The 20,094-nt window shown below is 38.9% G+C and overlaps 1 protein-coding gene across 2 annotated transcripts in view; it reads right to left on the reverse strand.

Moving 5' to 3' along the window:
* LOC102447587 (glypican-5-like) overlaps positions 1–20,094 on the reverse strand; it is a 741,836-nt gene that overhangs the window by 99,919 nt on the left and 621,823 nt on the right. The window contains exon 9 of one of the 2 annotated variants that reach the window (XM_006125190.3): positions 961–9,389. The exons of the other annotated variant lie outside the window; for it this stretch is intronic. Coding sequence (XP_006125252.2) covers positions 9,187–9,389 — 203 coding nt within the window. The 3' untranslated portion in view covers positions 961–9,186. Of the gene's footprint in view, positions 1–960; positions 9,390–20,094 lie in introns of those variants that run through there. 2 annotated transcript variants of the gene reach the window in all.

Raw genomic sequence — 20,094 nt, forward strand, 5'->3', positions numbered from 1 at the left:
GTAACTGGAAAAACTTAAAAAAACCCGAATAGTTTAGCAGCACCTTAAAGACTAACAAAACATGTCAATGACATCATGAGTTTTCATGGGCACTTCTTCAGATGAATGTGGATTGTGCCCATGAAAGCTCATGATACTAGCTACACATTTTATTAGTCTCTAAGGTGCTGCAGGACCATTTGTTGTTTTTTAAGTTTTTCATAGGGGTAAAAAGTAGCTCATTAAAGGAATTTAAAACTGCCTTGGTCTTCTTTTGCGTGGCAAAGCAACGGCTGAGGCGAACAATCATAGTCAACTATCTGGTGGGGAACATCTAGGACTGGTTTCCTGTTCCAAGGTGAAGAGCTAGCAAAGTCGACTAGTGCCTGCTGGTGACACTAAGCTCAAAGCGGGCTGTTTCTAATCACTGGACATATGATGGCTGATATTAGGATAGGACAGGACAAGGGCTTGGTCCTAGCAAAAGTATGGGGACTGCATTTCAGAAACCTCAGTCTAGTCTTTGACAAAGGGCATTGCTGTTCCAAGGCCCGTCTTTTTGCCACGGCAAATGAAGAGGTTGGGGCGTGTCTGGGTATGGAGCTTTGGTGAAAAGAGTCTTGTTTACTAGTTGCATTGAGATAGTGATTTACTTGGGAGGTTGCTGCCAATTTTGTGTTATGCAAAAGGATCCAAGAATAGTAGATAGGCACCTGTATGCCTCTTTAGTGACATAAATGGCAAGACAGAGAAAAAACAGCTACACACTAAAGAAAATGGTAATTTCTTAGCCTACCGATATGTGTACACAGTGGTTAGAACAGCACTTGTGGGCACACCCAAGAACTCTGGATCAATGTATGCCTACATAGACTATAAGCATGCCTCTTGACTGCAGTGTAGACGTATTCCAAGTGTGGCTCAAAAGGTTTTCTCAGCAATCGTAAACGTTCTGTATCCGTCATTCAAAGCACAATAGGAAGAAGTTAAAATCTTTTTATTTTAGATTTTTTTCAGTTCTGCAACTTACAATAAAAGGTGACGAAAAATATCCAGAAAAAAAAAGTTACAAACCATTCAAACAGAGGACACAATACCCTGTTGTGGATTATTTATTTTTATTACCATTCACAGCTCACTGTCCTTCACAAATCACACCATTTATTACAGTTTCTCAAAGTACCCTTGCTTGTTATTGTCAAGCCAATGATTCTGGACTGCTTTTAAAAAACATTTTTATCAGGTTCAGTACTGAAAACAAACTGAAGAAAATTGATGAGTTTATTCAATCAAATACAAGCCAAAAATGTAGAAAATAATTTTCAAAGTGCTTGGCTGATATGAATAATTATTAGGGCTTGAATATAGCTGAGGGCCAAAACAATCTACTTTGGAGCTTAAAATACACACAATACAATTAATGTAAAAAAAATATAAATGACCTATTAGTTTCAATAAAGGAAAGTAAACTAAAGAAGACCAAGAGACCATAAACTAATTTTTAAAAGCCTAAATGACAAATCAGGAAATTTTAGTGTAACTTCTATTCCTGAAAAATTGTAAACATTCATAGTATATTAGTTTTGATATATTAAAGTATGGTAAATACAATAAATGGTTGTATATTGCAGGTTTAGTATACTGGTTTCTATTTTTTATTCTAGTACTGCCCCATATAATAATGAGGTACTATACATATTGTATATAGTATTACTGCTACAACTGTCCTTTCCAGTAAAGATTTGGAAAGTAGTTTAGGAACATGTTCCATCCATTTTTTATTGCTAATATTAAACTACAAAAGCACCAGTCAAATTAATGTTTTTATTTTCCAATTAAAGAACATGAAGAGAAGTCATATTACTGTTTCCTCTGGGTACTGTTTATTAAAGCCTTTCCAAAATGCAGTTTTCTTCCAAGAGATTTTGATCTGAGGTCGTAAATTATTGTAGTCAGTGGAGTCCATGCTGAAGCAGTACACACCCTTGTGTCCCGTCTCACTCCAAATGAAGCTTGGAGCTGGTTGGAGGACTAAGTAGTATCAGTTTCCAAAATGTGTTTTTTCACCTCCATTTTGCTAGGAAAATTTGTCTCCTCCTCCCAGATGAGTAGCTGGCCAAAGTGACTCTGTGTTTGTCATCTCTAGGCTGGATTACAGTAACCTGGCTGGATAAATACAACTCCTTGTATCTGAGGCTAAATGTGAAGACACACGACCTTCAACTGGTGCAGAACACGAGTACCCACAATCTTCATGGTGTCGGTTAATTTTCACATCAATAATGAAGCAAGACCCGATTTTGATCTGTGACCTCAGTGCTTCTATGACACAATGCAGATCACAAAGCCCAGGATGATGTGTGCACTTGCACAAAGCTTTCTTTGTTGAGTAGATCTGGGTATGGACCAATCTTCCAGAGGAGATCAAGCACATCCAGTCTGACCATCTTTAAGAAATTTTGCAATAATCTTCTTTGAGAGATCAATTGCACCATAAATAATGCTTACAATACCCTGCTTCTCCTACCCCAAGCAGAGTTTTAACCTCCAAAAATGAGAAGTATCAGAGACTCTATGGCTGTGTCTACACTGGCATGAATTTCCGGAAATGCTTAAAATGGAATACTATTCCATTTTCAGTTATTTCTGAAAAGGAGTGTCTACATTGGCAGGCTGCTTTTCCGGAAAAGCCCTTTTTCCGGAAAAGCGTCTGTGACCAATGTAGATGCGCTTTTCCAGAAAAGTGCCCCGATCGCCATTTTCGCGATTGGGGCTTTTTTCCGGAAAAGACTACTGGGCTGTCTACACTGGCCCTTTTCCAGAACAGTGTTCCGGAATAAGGACTTATGCCCGAGCGGGAGCAGAATAGTTTTTCCGGAATAGCGGCTGATTTTGTACAGTAGAGCATCGTTGCTTTTCCGGAAATTCAAGGGCCAGTGTAGAGAGCTCGCAGCTTATTCCGGAAAAGCAGCTGATTTTCCGGAATAAGTGGCCCAGTGTAGACACAGCCTATGGGTTTGTCTAGAAGGGGACACTCAGGAAAATTAATCTGGATTAACTAAAGGTGTGAATTTAATGTGGATTAGTTAAACTGCATTAAACCTCACATGGATACATTAATTCAGAAGGAAAGCGGCTTTAATTTTATTCCAGTTTAAATTCACATGGTTAGGTAATTCAGATTAATTTTCTTAAGTATCTCCATGTGGTTAAGGCAATTGACTTTATGGGGAAGATGCTCAAATTCTCTAGGTATGGATGGCATTATAAAACCATAAAACAGAGAGAATTGTAGCATTGTTCTGGATTTCCATAATGTAAGTAAGATCAGAATTGTGTCTGAAATAAGATTCTGCTCTTTGGGAAGGATTCCCTATTCTTGGTCCAGATTATTTGAAAATGTAAACTGACATAGCTCCACTGAAATTAGTGGAGGGGATCTGCCCCCTTGCTAAGATTCGGTCTCACAAACACACGGAAGAGTCTCAGAACCTCTCTGCTACACTGACATTTATTAAATAAGTTAATCAAATGTCTGATGACATTTTTTGCTGGAAAGTTTGTCTCAAATCTCCTTTTTTGAAAGACCAAACGATCTTACTCAATTTACTGCATATTTAAATAGAAAATATATCTAGCTAAAATCCAGTCTAATCCAATTTCCACAAATTTAACATCATATCCTTGACAGTCCAGTATTGCAACACTTTTAATATAGTCTCTGATCAGTAGAAGTTCCTAACATATGCAGATACAGGATTCCATTAAGAGATATGTTCTTGGTGTCTCATTCCTTTCTTTTTCATTGCAGAATAAAGCAGGCAATAAATCTGATATATTGTAATGAATTATGGAAAAGCGGTGTCTGACTAATTCCATTTTTAAAGTGCATGAAAAAATGTCAGTTCCTATGCTTGGTATTGCAGTCTAAAAGCCTACTGTGTAAACTCAGAAGATAAATGAAAACATTGTTTTCTACTTAGTTGTACAGTAATTTTACAAGTGTATATTTGGAAGGAATTTACACAACTAGCAATACATTATTGGTCAAATCAAATATCCATGCCTTGTAGAATAATATGACCGGGAACTAATTAGGTGCACAGAAAGGCCATAGTGGATAAATTATATATCCCCCTGTCACAGACAAAGTGAATAAACATTAATTGCTTACATTATGCAACAAATTATTTTTAAAAGATGGTTTTCAATTAAATGCTAATATTATAATTACAAAGCATTGGACAATTTTACTAAAGATTAACCATAATGATAAAGTGCAAACTGTAGAGATTGTGCAAGGCAGTACTAATGCATTTTGCACAGCTATGAGAACTACTTTGAAGTAGGAATAAGAGATCCTCCGGAATAGGGCTTTATTCCGGAGGATCGGGCCAGTCTAGACGCTTTTTTTCCGGCTTTTCCCCAAGCCGGAAAAAAAGCGGCGGACATGTTTATTTAAATCCGTGGGGGATATTTAAATCCCCTGCGGATTTCCCTATTCCCACTTTCAAAATTAGCATGCCCCTTCCGAAAAAGGGGCCAGTGTAGACGTAGCCTAGCAGTTGATACCTGCTATCTAGTGAAGTACTTTCTGTATTGCATAAAAGCATCAGTAGATTTGTGTATGCCCATCTATCACACGGCTTTAGAGTAAGAACTGCTCTGGTATGTTAAAAAAGCCCTGCATGGTCAACACTGTGCCATTGTAAGGACTTGACACTGGTTTCAGTCACAAGCTGCAGCTGTGTCCTGGGGTCCCCTCTCACAACTTTGGCAGTGTCGGGGTAAGGCTGTTTTTCCAGAGATGCTTAAGCCAACTGAAATTTAATCATTAGAAACAGATAGGGAAAAATGCAGGAGAACAGCATTGGGAAGAATTCTGGGCTTTTGTGGAGATGGTATAGCTAATCCATCACCCCAATGACAAATGTGGGTTTTTTGTTTGTTGCTTTTCCGTACGAAGGCATGTCACAGCTAAAAAGCTAACTTTTGACCACCTTACACAGCTCCGTGATAGACAATCCATTCACCGCTAAAAGAAGTAATCCTAAGAGCACAATGCTGCATCAGACTCAAGCATATACTATTCCTAGGTTATTTGAAATGTCACCAATGATATTGTTAGAGATGATGTACTACATTGCACATAGGCAGACTTCACTCTGAATAAAAAATACCATCTGCAGAGAGCATGAGCACTCTTTGAGCAGTGCATTAGCCTTATGGGGACTCTCTGTCCGGGGGGGAAATTTCACCCACACGTTAATTATGCTGTTTGGACTCTGCAATTTTAGCCAAACTTTGAACTCTGCTCATTGCTGAGACCCTAATTCTGCAAAATAAGCAGGAGCTTGAGTGAGTTAAGCCTGTACTGTGTAAATAAGGCTAGCTTGCTGAATCAGGGTCATAATGCTCCTATCAGTTAAAAGAAGGCTTTATAAACATCCAGAAGGGAAATGACAGGGCAATCCATTCCTGATTGGAGAATCGAATCAAAATATATGGGTAAAATAGGTGGCATTTAGTGATAACACACCTAGAGAAAATGCATATGTGTTAACGACAGACTGGATCTGGCATATGGAGAGCGATGGAAACCCTGCCCACAGCCAGAACCCTGTACACAGCTATTCTGAAACAAATCTGGCAGTAGATAATTATTGTTGTACTGCCCTGACAGAGCACAGACAGGCACCACTTGTACATCAGAAGTTTAATTCCAGGGCACGAGTCTTAAATTTTCTTATGCAGCGACACAATAGCTTATGTGCTTGAAAAGAGGTCTCACTGTAACAATATGTGGGCTAGAACTTTCCGGCCCCATTCTGCAGTGCAGTAAATTTCACAGAGCAAAAGGTTGCCTTCATATGCACCTTTACAATCTGCAAATCCTGCTGCAACTGTTTGCAGGGCCATCCTCCCTGTATCTTCAGACTGCTGCTCACCTCAGCAGGGCTTCAATAGCTTAGGAGAGGTTGAAAACAGACCCAGGGATGGACATTGCATCAGGGCATCTCAGCCACCCACAACTCCAACAACCACCTCACTGTTCTCTCTGCACAGAGGAACAAATCTCGCTGCTGCTTAATGCTATCAGGAGCATTGCCCTTGTCCTGGGATGATCCTCACTAACATAACTGCATGCCTCTTACATGGGAGTGACCCTCCCTGGCTCAGGAGAGGTTAGTGGAGCAGTGCAAAGTGGCTACCCACATAGGACAATTTTGCTCTCTATATTAAGTAGTACACATTATTACAGACACCCCCAACAAAGCAAAACCCTCGCCTGACTCACGGTAACCCACAAATGTACAAGTTCTCTCTTTTGCTCCCTTTACTTCCCTGGACCCATCTGTGTTTATTAAAATACGGGCTGAATCCAATTAAATGAGTTGATGAATCTCTGTCTCTGCAGTCTGAGCAGTGTCTGGTTAGTTTGAAGGAAGCTGGATCAGCTATTATTTTGTTTAATACAATAGACATATATGGAAACATCAACCAAAATAGATTAAAATGATTAATTTTTCAGTCTTAAACCAGTTTAGCAACACTATGTACGTCTTCATGATGCAGGGGATAAACCAAACTCTGGCTAATGGGGGATTAGGAAGAAAACTTCTCTTGAGCAGGTTATTGCAGAACTGTCTACTTCAGGGTTTCTTGCACCTTCCTCTGAAGTACTGGGACTAGCCACTCTTGATGCTAGAGTAGATGGATCGCTGTGGTGGGATCTAGTGTCAAGCAACTCTTACAGCACAACCCCCAAAAGCAGGGTTTGTAATGTTGGGGATGTTCAAACTCGCAAACCAGAAGTTTTGCATATCTGGAATTTGGGAGAGCAAAATTCAAACCACAGACCCAAATCCATATTTTGGCACCTGAATACACATTTTCAGGTGCTGATATAGTCACCTAAAGATTGATTTTTAGGTTCCTATCTGTGAAAATTCTGGCTTTAAATCAGAGTGACTTCAGTGGACCTTTGCTGATTAACACCAGCTGAGAATCTTGCCCTAGCTGTCTAAATCAGCATGTGAGTACCCATTACTCACTTTCATCACTAGATTTCCCATCTGGTCCTGTGAAACTATGAGCATTATGATGTCACTGCAGGGTACAAAAGGAACAACTTGCATAACTCTCCATGTGAATGTACACTTTTCTTAAAAAGAGGCAAGGGCGGTAAAAATGTGCATAAATGGCCGTTTTACTGTATGCCCACATAGGCTGATGCTGCTCACTTATTCTATCACTGAACTCTGAAAAACTGTATAACAGTAACTTTCATACTATGTTTGCAAGATTCATTCTCATTAATACAATGTGAACTCACTATTTAATGGTATTACTTCATTAATACATTAAAAAAAATCAAAATTCTTAACACTCAATACTGCTCTGGGAGCATCTTATTCCTTTTTATCTTGGTGGTGCCAGACTGATTTTCCAGCATTATAAGAACTGGGATGCTACTCTGCTTGTCTTGACTGCTTTCAGTTTCTATATAACCTCCCCCTGCAACTACATGTGTATGCTTTTGCTTATACAGCTATCATGTACACATTTGTAAAGACCAAATGCAATAATTTCAAATCTCCAAATATAAAGCTAATTAGTAATTTCCGCTAACAGAACGTGAACACATACAAGTACAATGAGACCCAGGCCTCCTATTTTAGACTGTCATATCCAGCATGTGGTTGATATGATATTCAGTTTTTCTTTTGAATAAACATCAGTGCTTGTATAAATCTAAGTGCTGAAAAAACTGTTTTACTCCCTCTCCTCTCAAAAAAAAGCAAATGTCTTTATATTATATCTTATAAAACAGTACCTCATATTTATCATAATAGTTTGCTGCACGAAAATGGCCATTAAATGGTAGATATGGTTATGAAATTAAACAATTGTTACAATTCCAATAGTTTGTGTATTTATCATTAATCACTATACTCATACCAACTGTATATATTTTCAGTGGCACTATAAATACAGTTGTCAGCAAATACACATATTAGTTCTCAACTTATCTACTTATATCATAGTACCTTTCCACCACAGCATTAAAACACATCAAAGTTTCCTTGATTGAAATAAAAAACCCTTTCATCACAATAAAATGAAGATTTTGACACTGTCTAGTATAGAAAATCAAAGTGAGAAATAACTGAGAATGTTGTTCTAGATTTGAGATGGTTTTAAATTTACTTCTACAGTGATAGCAAAGTTCAAAACATTAACTTAATTAAATAATACATGGTTTATGAAATATATTGTACTGTATAGGTCTACATGGAAAGCATTTTTTGGGTAAGAGGTTTCCACACACTTTATATTTCTGACACCTCCATGAAAACAAGGTCTCCTCCAACAGGAAATAGGTAGTCTGTTTGGACTAAATTATCTTTTTCCATATATAACTGCATTCAGCTGATTAAAACATAATGTTTACTTATGTTTCCCTCTGTCGGACATTCATCCTATAAGCTTTGAGCATATGGTAATGAAGTTTTGTGCGACAGGGAAACTCATTATCTATATGCCTCAGTAAAACGTTAAGTGTTTCTAAAAAAAATGAAATGGTTAAGGTAGCTATACTGATACATTACAGACATACCAAATGCTTTTTATAATGTGTCCTAAAATCTAAACCACAAGAGCAAAAACAAAAGGGTCAAACATGCTCTTATCTTCTTGGCCACTTAGGAAATTTATGAAACGAGTAGAAGTACTTCACTGAACATGGTTCACCACTGTAGACATAGGTTATGAGCTGTTCATTAGAGAAATGACATATGTATTAGCTTTCACCTGAAGAATGATCATTCATTTGAACTTATTTTAAGAATCTAACAAACAGAAACAACTAGTGAGATTATCTCAGTGAGTAAAATGGGGGAAATGCCAACAGAGTAATTTACAATTTTAGTGTTACTTCTACCTCACAATAACTTAAACTAACAAGATCCCCAGTTATCAGTCCCTTTATTTTTTGAGTCAATAACATACTATCAAAGACCCTCTTTAGACACAGTGTAAGTGCTGACACTCACTATCAGCCAATCTCAGCCTTTTTTAAAACATTCGTTCTAACATACCATATAACATTAGAGAGCCATTTCCCTTTGTTTTCCACTGGGTAAGGCTGTAGGCATAAATGACAAGGGACAGAAATTCTTGGACAATTGTTGCAATACAATGTTACTATGACAGAGAGTGCCACAAAATCGCCAGTGCTGTTACAATGAAAAGCAAAGAACTTGAGGCTAGATTGCCCACATTTTCTGCAGTATCATGTTTAGAAGATGACTTGACTATGGTTGTAGTAGCTGTGGTGTCAATCTTTTTCACAGTTGGTTTTGGTTCACTCCTATCTTCCGGATACGCCTTCTTTTTTGTGAGTACATCTGACAACAACAAAAAAAAAAAAACCAAAAAAAAAAAAAAAAAAGGGAAAAGAGAAGAAAAGAGATGTCAATTGCTTATCTTAAGGGGAGGCTTATCACAATGTATAATACTAGAATGCCTTCAAAAGTAAGTACTGTAATTAATGCCCTCATCTGAGCATATAGGGAATAAGACTAAGGTATGTATACCAGAGCTGGTCAAAACTCAGGAGCAGCCTGGGAACTTCCCAGTGGGAAGTCACCTTGGAGGTGGGGTCCTACTGCAGAACTGAGAGCCTTTGCTTCAGCTGTGGCTTCCAGGACTGCTGGCCTTCTCTTGCACGGCAAGGGGTCTGAAAGCCTGGGCTTGCTGGCAGAAAGCGAGTGGACATTCACCGAAACAGAGATTTTCCACAAAACATTGATGTGTGGATGAATTCGTGTTTTCCAACAACAACAACAAAGTTGGAAAATTCCCAACCAGCTTTGAAGGTAATACCTTCTTGTGGAAGGTTCTAAACATTGCTTCCTGTTAGTATCCGCATCCAACTTCCCAATCTCAACTGCAATGGCATCTTGCTGTAGACCAATGGCGGTTTTCTCCCATGGTACTGAACTGAGCAAGTGATAGCACAATGTAAATTCAATCACACTGTAAATCATAATGTTAGGGGTCAAGTGTGGGACTGTGTGGCGCAGTGCGTAGGTGAGCTATCTCAGGAGCAGACTGTCTCCTTCCCTTGCTCTCTGAGGCCTGGGAAGATAGTCCGCACTATCCTTTTACTCAATGGCTACGTCTACATTGGCCCCTTTTCCGAAAGGGGCATGTTAATTTCAGAGATCGTAATAGGGAAATCCGCGGGGGATTTAAATATCCCCCGCGGCATTTAAATAAAAATGTCCGCCGCTTTTTTCCGTCTTTTAGAAAAGCCGGAAAAAAGCGTCTACACTGGCCCCGATCCTCCGGAAAAAGCGCCCTTTTCCGGAGGATCTTATTCCTACTTCAAATGTGTGCCCAATGTGTATCCTTTGACATGCTGGTGTAGCTACACTGGTGAGTGTGGTAAAGCTCTGGCTATTCCCCAAGCCTTTCTGTGCAAGGGAAGTGGATGGAGGATGTAGCAGAATGACATCAGCTGCTTTCTTTCTGCCACGTCTACCCATAGAATGGGAAGCAAACAAGGGAATAAAGGGATGTCTTACCCACCCTGCTTTTCTCCTCATTAGAGTTGCACATTCTGGCTCAAGGAGAAAAATGGTCAGAAGGTAAACATGAAAAGACCTTTCCCCCTCATGCCAATCAGATAAATCTACATGGGTTCCCATATTGAAGCAAATATCTTGTTTAGTACGGTCAGTCCTCCATTTATTTAATTACTCTTCTTGGCCATTAATCACATTAAGGGTGAAATATTAATAATTTACAGACGTTATTTTTCCCTGTTCAAATTTCCTTTTAGGGCCCAAACCCATTAACTCCTTTTTGTTTCTGAGGTTCTCTGGTGGGAGTCTGTGGATATGTTTCTTCCTGCAGATCTTGCCTTAGGGCATGTTTTTTGAAATTTCATTCTTATTAGCTCTGCTGTGCCACTTGTATCCTGATCTGTCTGTTTCCATTAGGATTACTCCAACATGCTTTGGTGCATGTTTGCTGCCTGGCCTCTCCTACAGGGTAATGGGCACACTCAGATTAAGAAGTATTTATGATGTGCCAGTCTTAATTTGTACCGAGTGCATATTAACATGGGTGCATGTGTATGTGTTCTGTTTTGAAGCATGCCCAAGTGGAGCATGAAGCCCAGTAGGCCCAATGCAGCAATGGAGACTGGTGGAAACAGGCTCAAGCTGAACCACTCAGGGTATGTCTACACTGCAGAGTTTTTTCGGGAACAGCTGTTTTCCTGAAAAAACTTCACTTACATCCACACTGCAATCGCGGTCTTTTGAAAAAAAATGAAAAGAAGAGAGGGGTTTTTCCGACACTGGTAAACCTCTTTCTATGAGGAAGAAGCCCTTTTCCAAAAGAGCTCTTTCAGGAAAAGGCATGTGTGGACAGGGAGGAGGGAGTTCTTTCGAAAGAGGAGGAAAGAGGAAAAAGCACGGGTGCCCTGGTGGCCACTCTGTCCATAGTAATCACAGCTTAAATGCGAGATAGCGTCCATTCAGTGTGGATGCTATCTTTTGAAAAAGCAGATAGCTTTTTCAATGCACTTTTGCTTTGTAGATGCTCTCTTTTGGAAGAAGTTTTTTTGGAAGATCTCTTCCGGAAACACTTCTTCCGAAAGAAGCCTGCAGTCTAGACGTAGCTTCAGAGTAAATGCAAATGAAGTCAATATGAAGTTATTTTCTTTCTGTCTGGAATTTGTTAAAATTATTTTATTAAAGGGCTCCTGCACATGTAAAACAATGATGGTAGTTTTGCCAAGTCCAAGTAAATAATGACAGCTACTTGTGTATAGTACTGAAATCCTGCTGCCCCTCAGTTCTTTTAGTAGCACTACTGGAAAAATTCCCATGTCATCCCACGCTGGGTGCATTCATTTTAAAACACCCAAGTGTCTAGCAAAACCCAAATAGTTCATTAGTTAGTGGCCCTTGTTCACATCTGTATTTTGTGAAAAAAGAGGATGCAATGTATATTTGCACAGAGAGCAAAGACATCGATTTGTAATACAAATTAAGCAACAGCTCTATTTTCAGATCACAACTCTGAATTATAGAAATACATTCTCGAAAAGAATTCAGGAAATGTAAATGTAATCTGAGCTCACTGTCTGCAAGTCAGTAGCTTTGAACAACCATCAATAAACTCATTTCATAATAAAATGAACTATTGTATTGGAAAAATACACACTGCTCTTTCACCAATCTAAATTGTAAAACAAATGTTACGCATTCCTTCATCTGTCTCATGATATCAACATTAATCTGAGGAGGAACTAATGAACTTCTAGAACTGAAACAAGGTTGAATTCAGAGAAGGGATATAGGCAAGTATGCAGTGGAAACAGATTAGCCTCTTCAGCGGTTCTTACAGTCGCACAACAGCATATAGCTACAGTTTTTCTTTAATAATAATTTTGTGGTAAAGTTAATAGAAGGAGGAGAAACACATGGTGAACATTTAGAAAATATCAGTATTTTGAGAACACTTGGAAAAATAAATCTTCAAGGGTCATTAAAATAAATTAAGAATAAATCACTGAAATAGGTGTGTTCTGACAGGGCTTAGCTTCCCCTTCCATCACTGTCATTCTGCATTTCAAGTGTGGTACCGACACTGTTTCTCCACTGTGGTTTATATCATCCCAGCCTGCTGACTTCAGCTCTCTTGAGCCAGCTGATTAAATTAAGACTTCACTCAGGTAAATCTATTCTCCTTTCACTTGGCCATGCCCAGCATTGTAACTTGATTGGCCTATATAAATCAGGCAGGCTGAACTGTATTAACTCATTTTTTTATATTGACTTGGCATTAAATCTTACCTTAGATTTTTTGTTATCAGAGAGGCTGTTGGTTTCTGAAAGCCTTTGTCTCAGCAGTGACTGCTTAATGCATTACATAACAGTGCTAAATAATACATTAGAAAATTCTGCTTCTAACATTGCCAGGGCAAGGAGTAACATTTTAATATGCTCTCTCTGCCTTAGTAGCAAAGGGTATTCTCTGATGTCATTCACAGACATTTCTAATTTGGGATTTAACTGTGCAAACCTGATATTTTAAGAAGCATAGCTTTTAAAATGCCATACCAGGGTTTAAATTCTTTTTCAAACATACATTCATTTTTTTTATTCTACAAAGTTAACTCTTCTAAGTATTTCACATTTTATTGCACTTTGAGGGTGTTCCCTTTGCTTACTCATGAATTTTGTTTTTGAGATTTGGGTAGAGTGAGTCTCTTTCTCATCATCTCAGAACTGAATCTGGTTACATTCAGATTGGCATTGACATTCACATGGGAAAGAATAGTACCACAAAGTCATAACAATTTATTCTTAAAATAATAAATTTTGGGTCTTATTACTTTATTTTTCTGGGTTTCTCATGAGGTTTAAACTGTTAATTCGAACTAAGGGGTTTATCTCAAAATCGCACTTCTCTGCCACATGTAGACGCAGGCAGTTAATCCGGGCTAGTCAGTTTCCAAAATGCTAATAAAGCGCAGGATATTTAAATCCTTTGTTTGCAATTTCGGTCGCCCTCAAAAGTTACTTTGAAAGCTCTTTAGAGCAGGACCATCTTCATGTTCTGTGTTTATGTTCTTTATATTCTAACACAATGAGGTTCTAGTCCCACCACAATATAAATAATGTTGAACTAAAATTGAAAAGGAAAAATTTTAAAGTTTTAAAAAGTGGCCATTGCAAATGAATGGGAGGGTTTCAATAGTTCCAGCTCTCATGAGGTGATCTTCAAAGAGGCTCAATAACACCATGAGGGGAGTATTAACAAAGAGGTTACATTAACAGCAGCACTAGCATAGTAAGATGAATGTGAATATAGGATTCTAGAGAATATATGTTTATTTATACACACTTTTTGGAGGGATGGACAAGTGTGGGGGGTATGAGTTCCTGCATTTATATAAAGAAGACTCCTCCCCAAACATTGGTACAAAGAATAAATAATTCCACAAGAGTTAGGGGAAGAAAATCTATGAGCATGGTCAGATCAAATTCCAGTTTTGATCTTCTGAAAATACTTATGAACAATTTCCCAGCATTCAGCCAACTCAGCTGACTTACACATCATGTTTAAGGTATGCAATTGTATTTATTTATACTTTTTCAAACATTTATTGATAATATAATGCCAAATGTATCAGAATACTATATAAAAGTTCAGTCCATGTTAGCTGTTTACAAATTATTTTCCTTTTTACTGAATTAATTTTATTGAAGTGAAGCAATATATATTGCTATTGAAGAGGGATGAAGTGACAACAAATATCTCTGGAAAGTTCTACAGTTTATAAAGGAATTATGAGATTTTATTTGGAATTTTTCAGATGCAAGTATATGTAGATGGCATAAATTAAATATATATTCCAAATAAAATCTCATAATTCCTTTATAAACTGTAGAACTTTCCAGAGATATTTGTTGTCACTTCATCCCTCTTCTCCTCCAAATGTTGTATCCAGTCACAACACATTTTAATCAGAGAGTTCTCTCAAGGCTCAAGGTTGACAACTGTCAAAGTACCAAGGATGTTAAATGCCTACTTTAAAATATAGCCGAGATACAAGCCACATGAAGACTTCATTCAAAAGTTTGAAATAAAATAATTATTGAATGTTCCTCAATGTGCCTTTAAGGAAGATAGTCTATGGCTATATCTTCATTGCTGAATTTACTCAAGTAAATTGGTCCTGCTTTGGGTAGGGGGGTGGACTCGATGACCTCCCGAGGTCTCTTCCAACCCTAGGATTCTATGATTCCATGATTCTAAGTTACTCCTCTCAAGTTAGTCTTGCTTGAGTGAGAGCAGTGACGTTTGAGATACTGTGTTCACACTGACACTGCATGCACCCATGACAGTCACTAATGATTCTGGGAGGCTATCCCATGATCCTTTGCACTGAAATAAGTTGAGCTGCTCTAGGATTTAATTCTCAGTGAATTGTGGGAGAACATGTCTGTTCTTGCTTGACACGAGGGGAATTATGAGAAGGCATTGGAGGACTAACAGCACTCACAGTGCACTAGCCTGTCCCTCACTGCAGATTGCTCATGTTAGCAGCCAACTAGTTATGCTCACACGAACTTTAGCTCAAACCCTCACGCTCAAATTAAGGTTTTTTTTGTGTGGCTAGGACTCAAATAATCTCTGCAGTGAAGACAAGTACTATGATTTCCTTGGGTAGGTAGAAAAGAAAAGTTCAGGAAAAGTGCACCGAAACTCAGCAATTAGCACATAAGTATCTTTTCCTTTGCATAATGCGAGGCCTGGACTATGTGCAACCCAGTTGCCTATGGAAAAAGAGAACAGATTGCAAAACACCTGTTTGTAAAAAACTAAGCATCCTGGAGTAGACGCCTACTGTTTCATGCTGGAGAACAGAAATACACTAACAGGTGACAGTGCGCAACAACTACTGAGTTATTGTTTACATTTAATTTGGTCTTTCATAAATCAGCAGTTCAAGCTAAGTCATCAGGTGACCTACAACCAAAGAAAACCTTGCAGCTAAAACAAGTTGGAAAATTCAGAGATTAAAACAGGAATGTTGAAGCTTTGCCTCTTTTCCAGGAAACAGTGATGTGCATACAGAATCTGGATGATCAGTGATAACTTGGCACTGTCAAATCCTCATTACACTAATCACAATAGAAATGAATAGTGAAGGAATGCCCAGATGTAACCAGAGACCTTTGCTCAAGTTGCAGTCAAGTGATTGATTAATTGCAAAGTTCTGTTTCCAGATCAAATGCCAATTTGCTCACAGTGCTGCTGATAAAACCTAGTAATTTGTTGCCAGAGCCTCAGGGAAACCCTAAGAAGAGGGACAATCACTATATTTATTATGCTGGTTGTGTTGTAAAGCTGTGTGAGAGACTGAAATGTTGATTCACTATGAATATTAAAACAGCAAGTTATGAAATATTCGGCAGAGAATAAATTCAAGTCTTTGTTGTTACTGATCAACAGTGAACTTGGTAGTGCTTCTTTTTGCTTATGTAAGCAAGGGATGTAACATTATGGAAAGTCACCAGCTGATGCTATTGCAGATGGCCTTGGTAGTTGTTTCTCTGAATTTTCTCGAAGTAGATCTTGAAGTCAGTCTACGGCTTCCTTTTCTTTCTTTCTTTTTTTAAAACTGATGATTCTAACAACAGAGCCTAAACCTCATTCCTAAACCTCAAAACCTAAGTTTCCTGCAGTAAGTAAAGGTGGCACATTCAAATTCACTGGGGCAATTAAAGTGTTTACAGTGTGGAAATTCAAAACTGAATAAATACGTTGAGGGTTTATTATGATAAAATAGTAATAAACAACTACAATGGGCAGGATTCAGGACTCTCAAGAGACATGCCAGAAAGCCAGTCTAAAACCAATAAGTAGGCCTATGGCACCTTAGAGATTAGTGAAAATACACAGAATCATGAGCTTTCGTGGGAAAAACCCACTTCATCAGATGAACTGAAGTGCGATGAAATGGGTTTTGCTCACGAAAGCTCATGATTCTTTATATTTTGGTTATCCACAGGACTTCTCATTTTTTAAAGTTACAGACTAACATGAATTTAATACCAGTTTAATACTTCTGCTTGTGGTATTAATATATGGTGCCATACAGGCTACATCTGCAATATAGTGGGGATCAACACTTTGAGATCAATCCACCAGTGGTTGATTTAGTGGGTCTAGTGAAGACCCACTAAATCAAATATGCCAGCCTCTCAGCTTACCCTATGTAATGGGTATGGTTGGAACATCCATACATACCAGTGACCCACAGCTGCTAGAACAGCAGGTCAGGGGTCACTGGGAAGTAGGGATGTTCCAGCCATACCCTTTATACAGGGACAGTTGAATGTCAATTAGAGAAGGCTGCTCTGAGTCCTGCTGAGGGCCACATCTGTCTCCGATCAATGAAGATGGCTCAGAATTTGCTAAGATCCCCCCATTTTGCACTGATCCTTCATCCTTGATAGCTGCTGTTAAAGTTGCCTCTTGACAACACTCTCTCCCGCTCTCTCTTTCTCTCTCTCTCTCAACAAAAATTGCTTGACCTTGAGGCTCAGAGCATTTAGCATTATCTTCACCTCAAAGATCTAACCACAGATTGCGATATACGAATGTAAGTGCCTCTCGGATGGAACGGAGAGTCTCATAAATACTCCCTCCAATCAATAGATTCCTTTGGAGAGGCTAGCCAGCATGCTAGGGAAAGTTCAACATGTCGGGCCTTGTATTGTGTCGCTCTCATGTAATTGTTCTGCAGTGTGTTGCCCTGATCTTACCCTTGATAGGGCAAACCAAAGACCATGCAAGTCTTCACTAGTGTGTACAGATACTACTAACCTCTACTGAACACAACCGGCAAGTCTTGCTTAAGTGTGTGTTGGGTTTTTTTACTGACCCTGAGGCATGGGCAAATGAACTGAATGAAAATGAGAACATCTATTAATTTCTGACCTTCTCTTAGATTGAACTGAGCTCAGACCTTTCTTTGATGTTACAAAAAATGTAGTGTGCTGTAGTGCCTTTCCCCAGACACTGATGTATGTACTGAGCCTCCCTCATCCCCTGACAAACAGTGCTTCCAGTGAGGCAAATGGAGAGACTGCCAAGTCCCTTTCCACTGCCAGCAGTCTGGTTGTCAACGCAGAGGGGCAACAAAGTTAAGAGGTAAGAAGAGCAATGTTCTCTAAGTATACGGAACTTGGATAAGCTTCATTTGAGCTGCCCTGGATATTTTCATGTCCTGGATATTTTCGTTAGACCTGCCCTGGGTATTTTTTCTTCTGCGTTTCACTATCTGGTGGCTGCACTGTTAACAGAATGTTATCGACAGGCAACATTTTCTACTTAAGTCCAAGAGGTAAACCCAGTGATGTCTGTGGACAGGAAGTGAGCCATGGCCACGAGTACTATTCCTCAGGCAGCGTGGCTGTGATCGGCTGACAGCTGCGGAATATGTGCACATATGAGGCCATAGTTCAGGGGTGCCCAAACTTTTTTCAAAGAGGGCCAGATTTGATGAAGTGAACAAGCGTGAGGGCCGACCATTTTGCCTGACATTCTTTGAACCATTAAAATTAAATGCAAATTAACTATTTTATGCAAAGTTTATTGCAAACGGCATACTTTTCATTTCATCACATGGATGACAAATCTAAAAAGGTGTTAAATCACTCTGCCTTTCATATCTGACGGCCAGATGAAAAAAAAATCCAGGAAGCTAAAATTTATGTCAGGAACATTGTAAAGTACATTACATATTATTGGTAATAAAGGTTGTCTGTCAACTTTTAAGTTCAAAAAATATGAACAGGAACATAACACCAAGTATACATGTTGTGTCCAAATATATTTATAACTGATTTAGACCAACTGACATTAACTGAGATTTTACAATGTATTCATCTCAATACATATGGATTCGTTGGGGGCCATAAAAGATAGATATTGCCAAATTACCTGTGGGGCCGTATTAAACCGGAACATGGGCCGCAATTGGCCCGCGGGCCGGACTTTGGACATGCCTGCCATAGTTCATTGCACTAGGTGAATGTACAACCCCTGTGGGATTTGCCCTGAAGAGAGTCACTTTGCTTTGAATAAAAGCAAAACCCAAGATATCTGCCTGTTTACTCATAATGATGTGGGCTTGGTTTGTTGCCGAGAGAGCGTCAGCAACAATGGCTACAGCCACTCAACCACCAGGTTAGGATGAAATAAAATAGGCAGCCTGAGCCAGTTCCCAAACACTTTAAGGAGTGTGAGCTTCTGGGGAGAACTTTTGCCTGGGTTTGCCCCCCTCCGCCCCCCCCACTCCTCCCAGGAACTGCACAAAGTCAGAACTGTCAGGTTCCCTCAGGCTTTCCTGGAAGCACGGTACTTCACAACGACAAAAGGGAGCAGTGTGCATATCTGTGCTGGCCTGTGATCATGACTGAATTATCATGGTTGGAAAGAGAGTCATAATATCTGTCTCAGGGGAGGGGTCAGAACCTGCAGTTACGCTTACCGTTGGTTCGCAGTCACTTGGGGTGCATCTACATAGCATCCTAAACTCGAAATAAGATATCTGACGTGTGCTATGCAGATTGCATGTCTTATTTGAGTCTATTTCAAAATACTGTATTTGGTGTGTCTACACAGTACCAAATTTCAAAATAATACACTATTTCGAGATATTCATTGACCCTCGTGGAATGAGGGTTACAGGGATGCCAAAATGGCGCGCCTGTTACTTCGAAAAATATTTTGAAATAACGGGCAGCTTGTTAAGATGCAGGGTAGCTATTTTTAGACACCTCTGGTATCCCAAGAAAGCTGTGCAGTATAGAGACGTACCCTTAGTGAGTCTAACTTCGATCTTGGGCTCTGTGATGGTTGATAGCTTTGTGAGAAAATTAAAGCAATAGCTCTTAAATTACAGTAGGTGCTGCCAGATTATTATTATTATCTTTTATCACCTTCCATAGCACAAACTGAAATTATATGTCCCAAGGAAGGAGCCCTGAAATCTCCAAACAATGTAATATCCATAAAACATCTAATTATTCAACAGCTTCAACAATCTCCAAAGAAAGCATTATCCTAACATTGTGACCAATACTAATTATTTTCAAATGTAGCTGTGGCAGACAAATGGGAGAAATGAAAGATTATCCCTTGAAGTAGGGAATTTGAGAACTCTCAGTCAGTCAAAAAACCAAACCAAAACAAAAGAAACCCTAAAACTGGAGAATTCATAATGCAATTACAAAAAAGTTGGGGGGTTCTGAGTGTAATAGTTTCTGCAGAAAAAATTTCAAGGTAGATAATGTGACATGTATTGAATCAGTCAGAGGTAAGTTTAGCACACAATCTTTTGGCAACAAAACAATCCCTTAAATAGATAAATAGTAATACCTTTTTGGTCCCTGAATATTCATATAATACTCTTAGTCTATGAAATTATTCATAGGAATTTGAGAAATGTGTACCTCATAAGCCTTTCACACCCAAAGCTCCGTGTAGGATCGGGGCTTAAGGCAGTAGTGAAGG

Source organism: Pelodiscus sinensis, chromosome 10, assembly GCF_049634645.1.
Source record: "Pelodiscus sinensis isolate JC-2024 chromosome 10, ASM4963464v1, whole genome shotgun sequence".
In the NCBI taxonomy this organism is placed as follows: Eukaryota; Metazoa; Chordata; order Testudines; family Trionychidae; genus Pelodiscus; species Pelodiscus sinensis.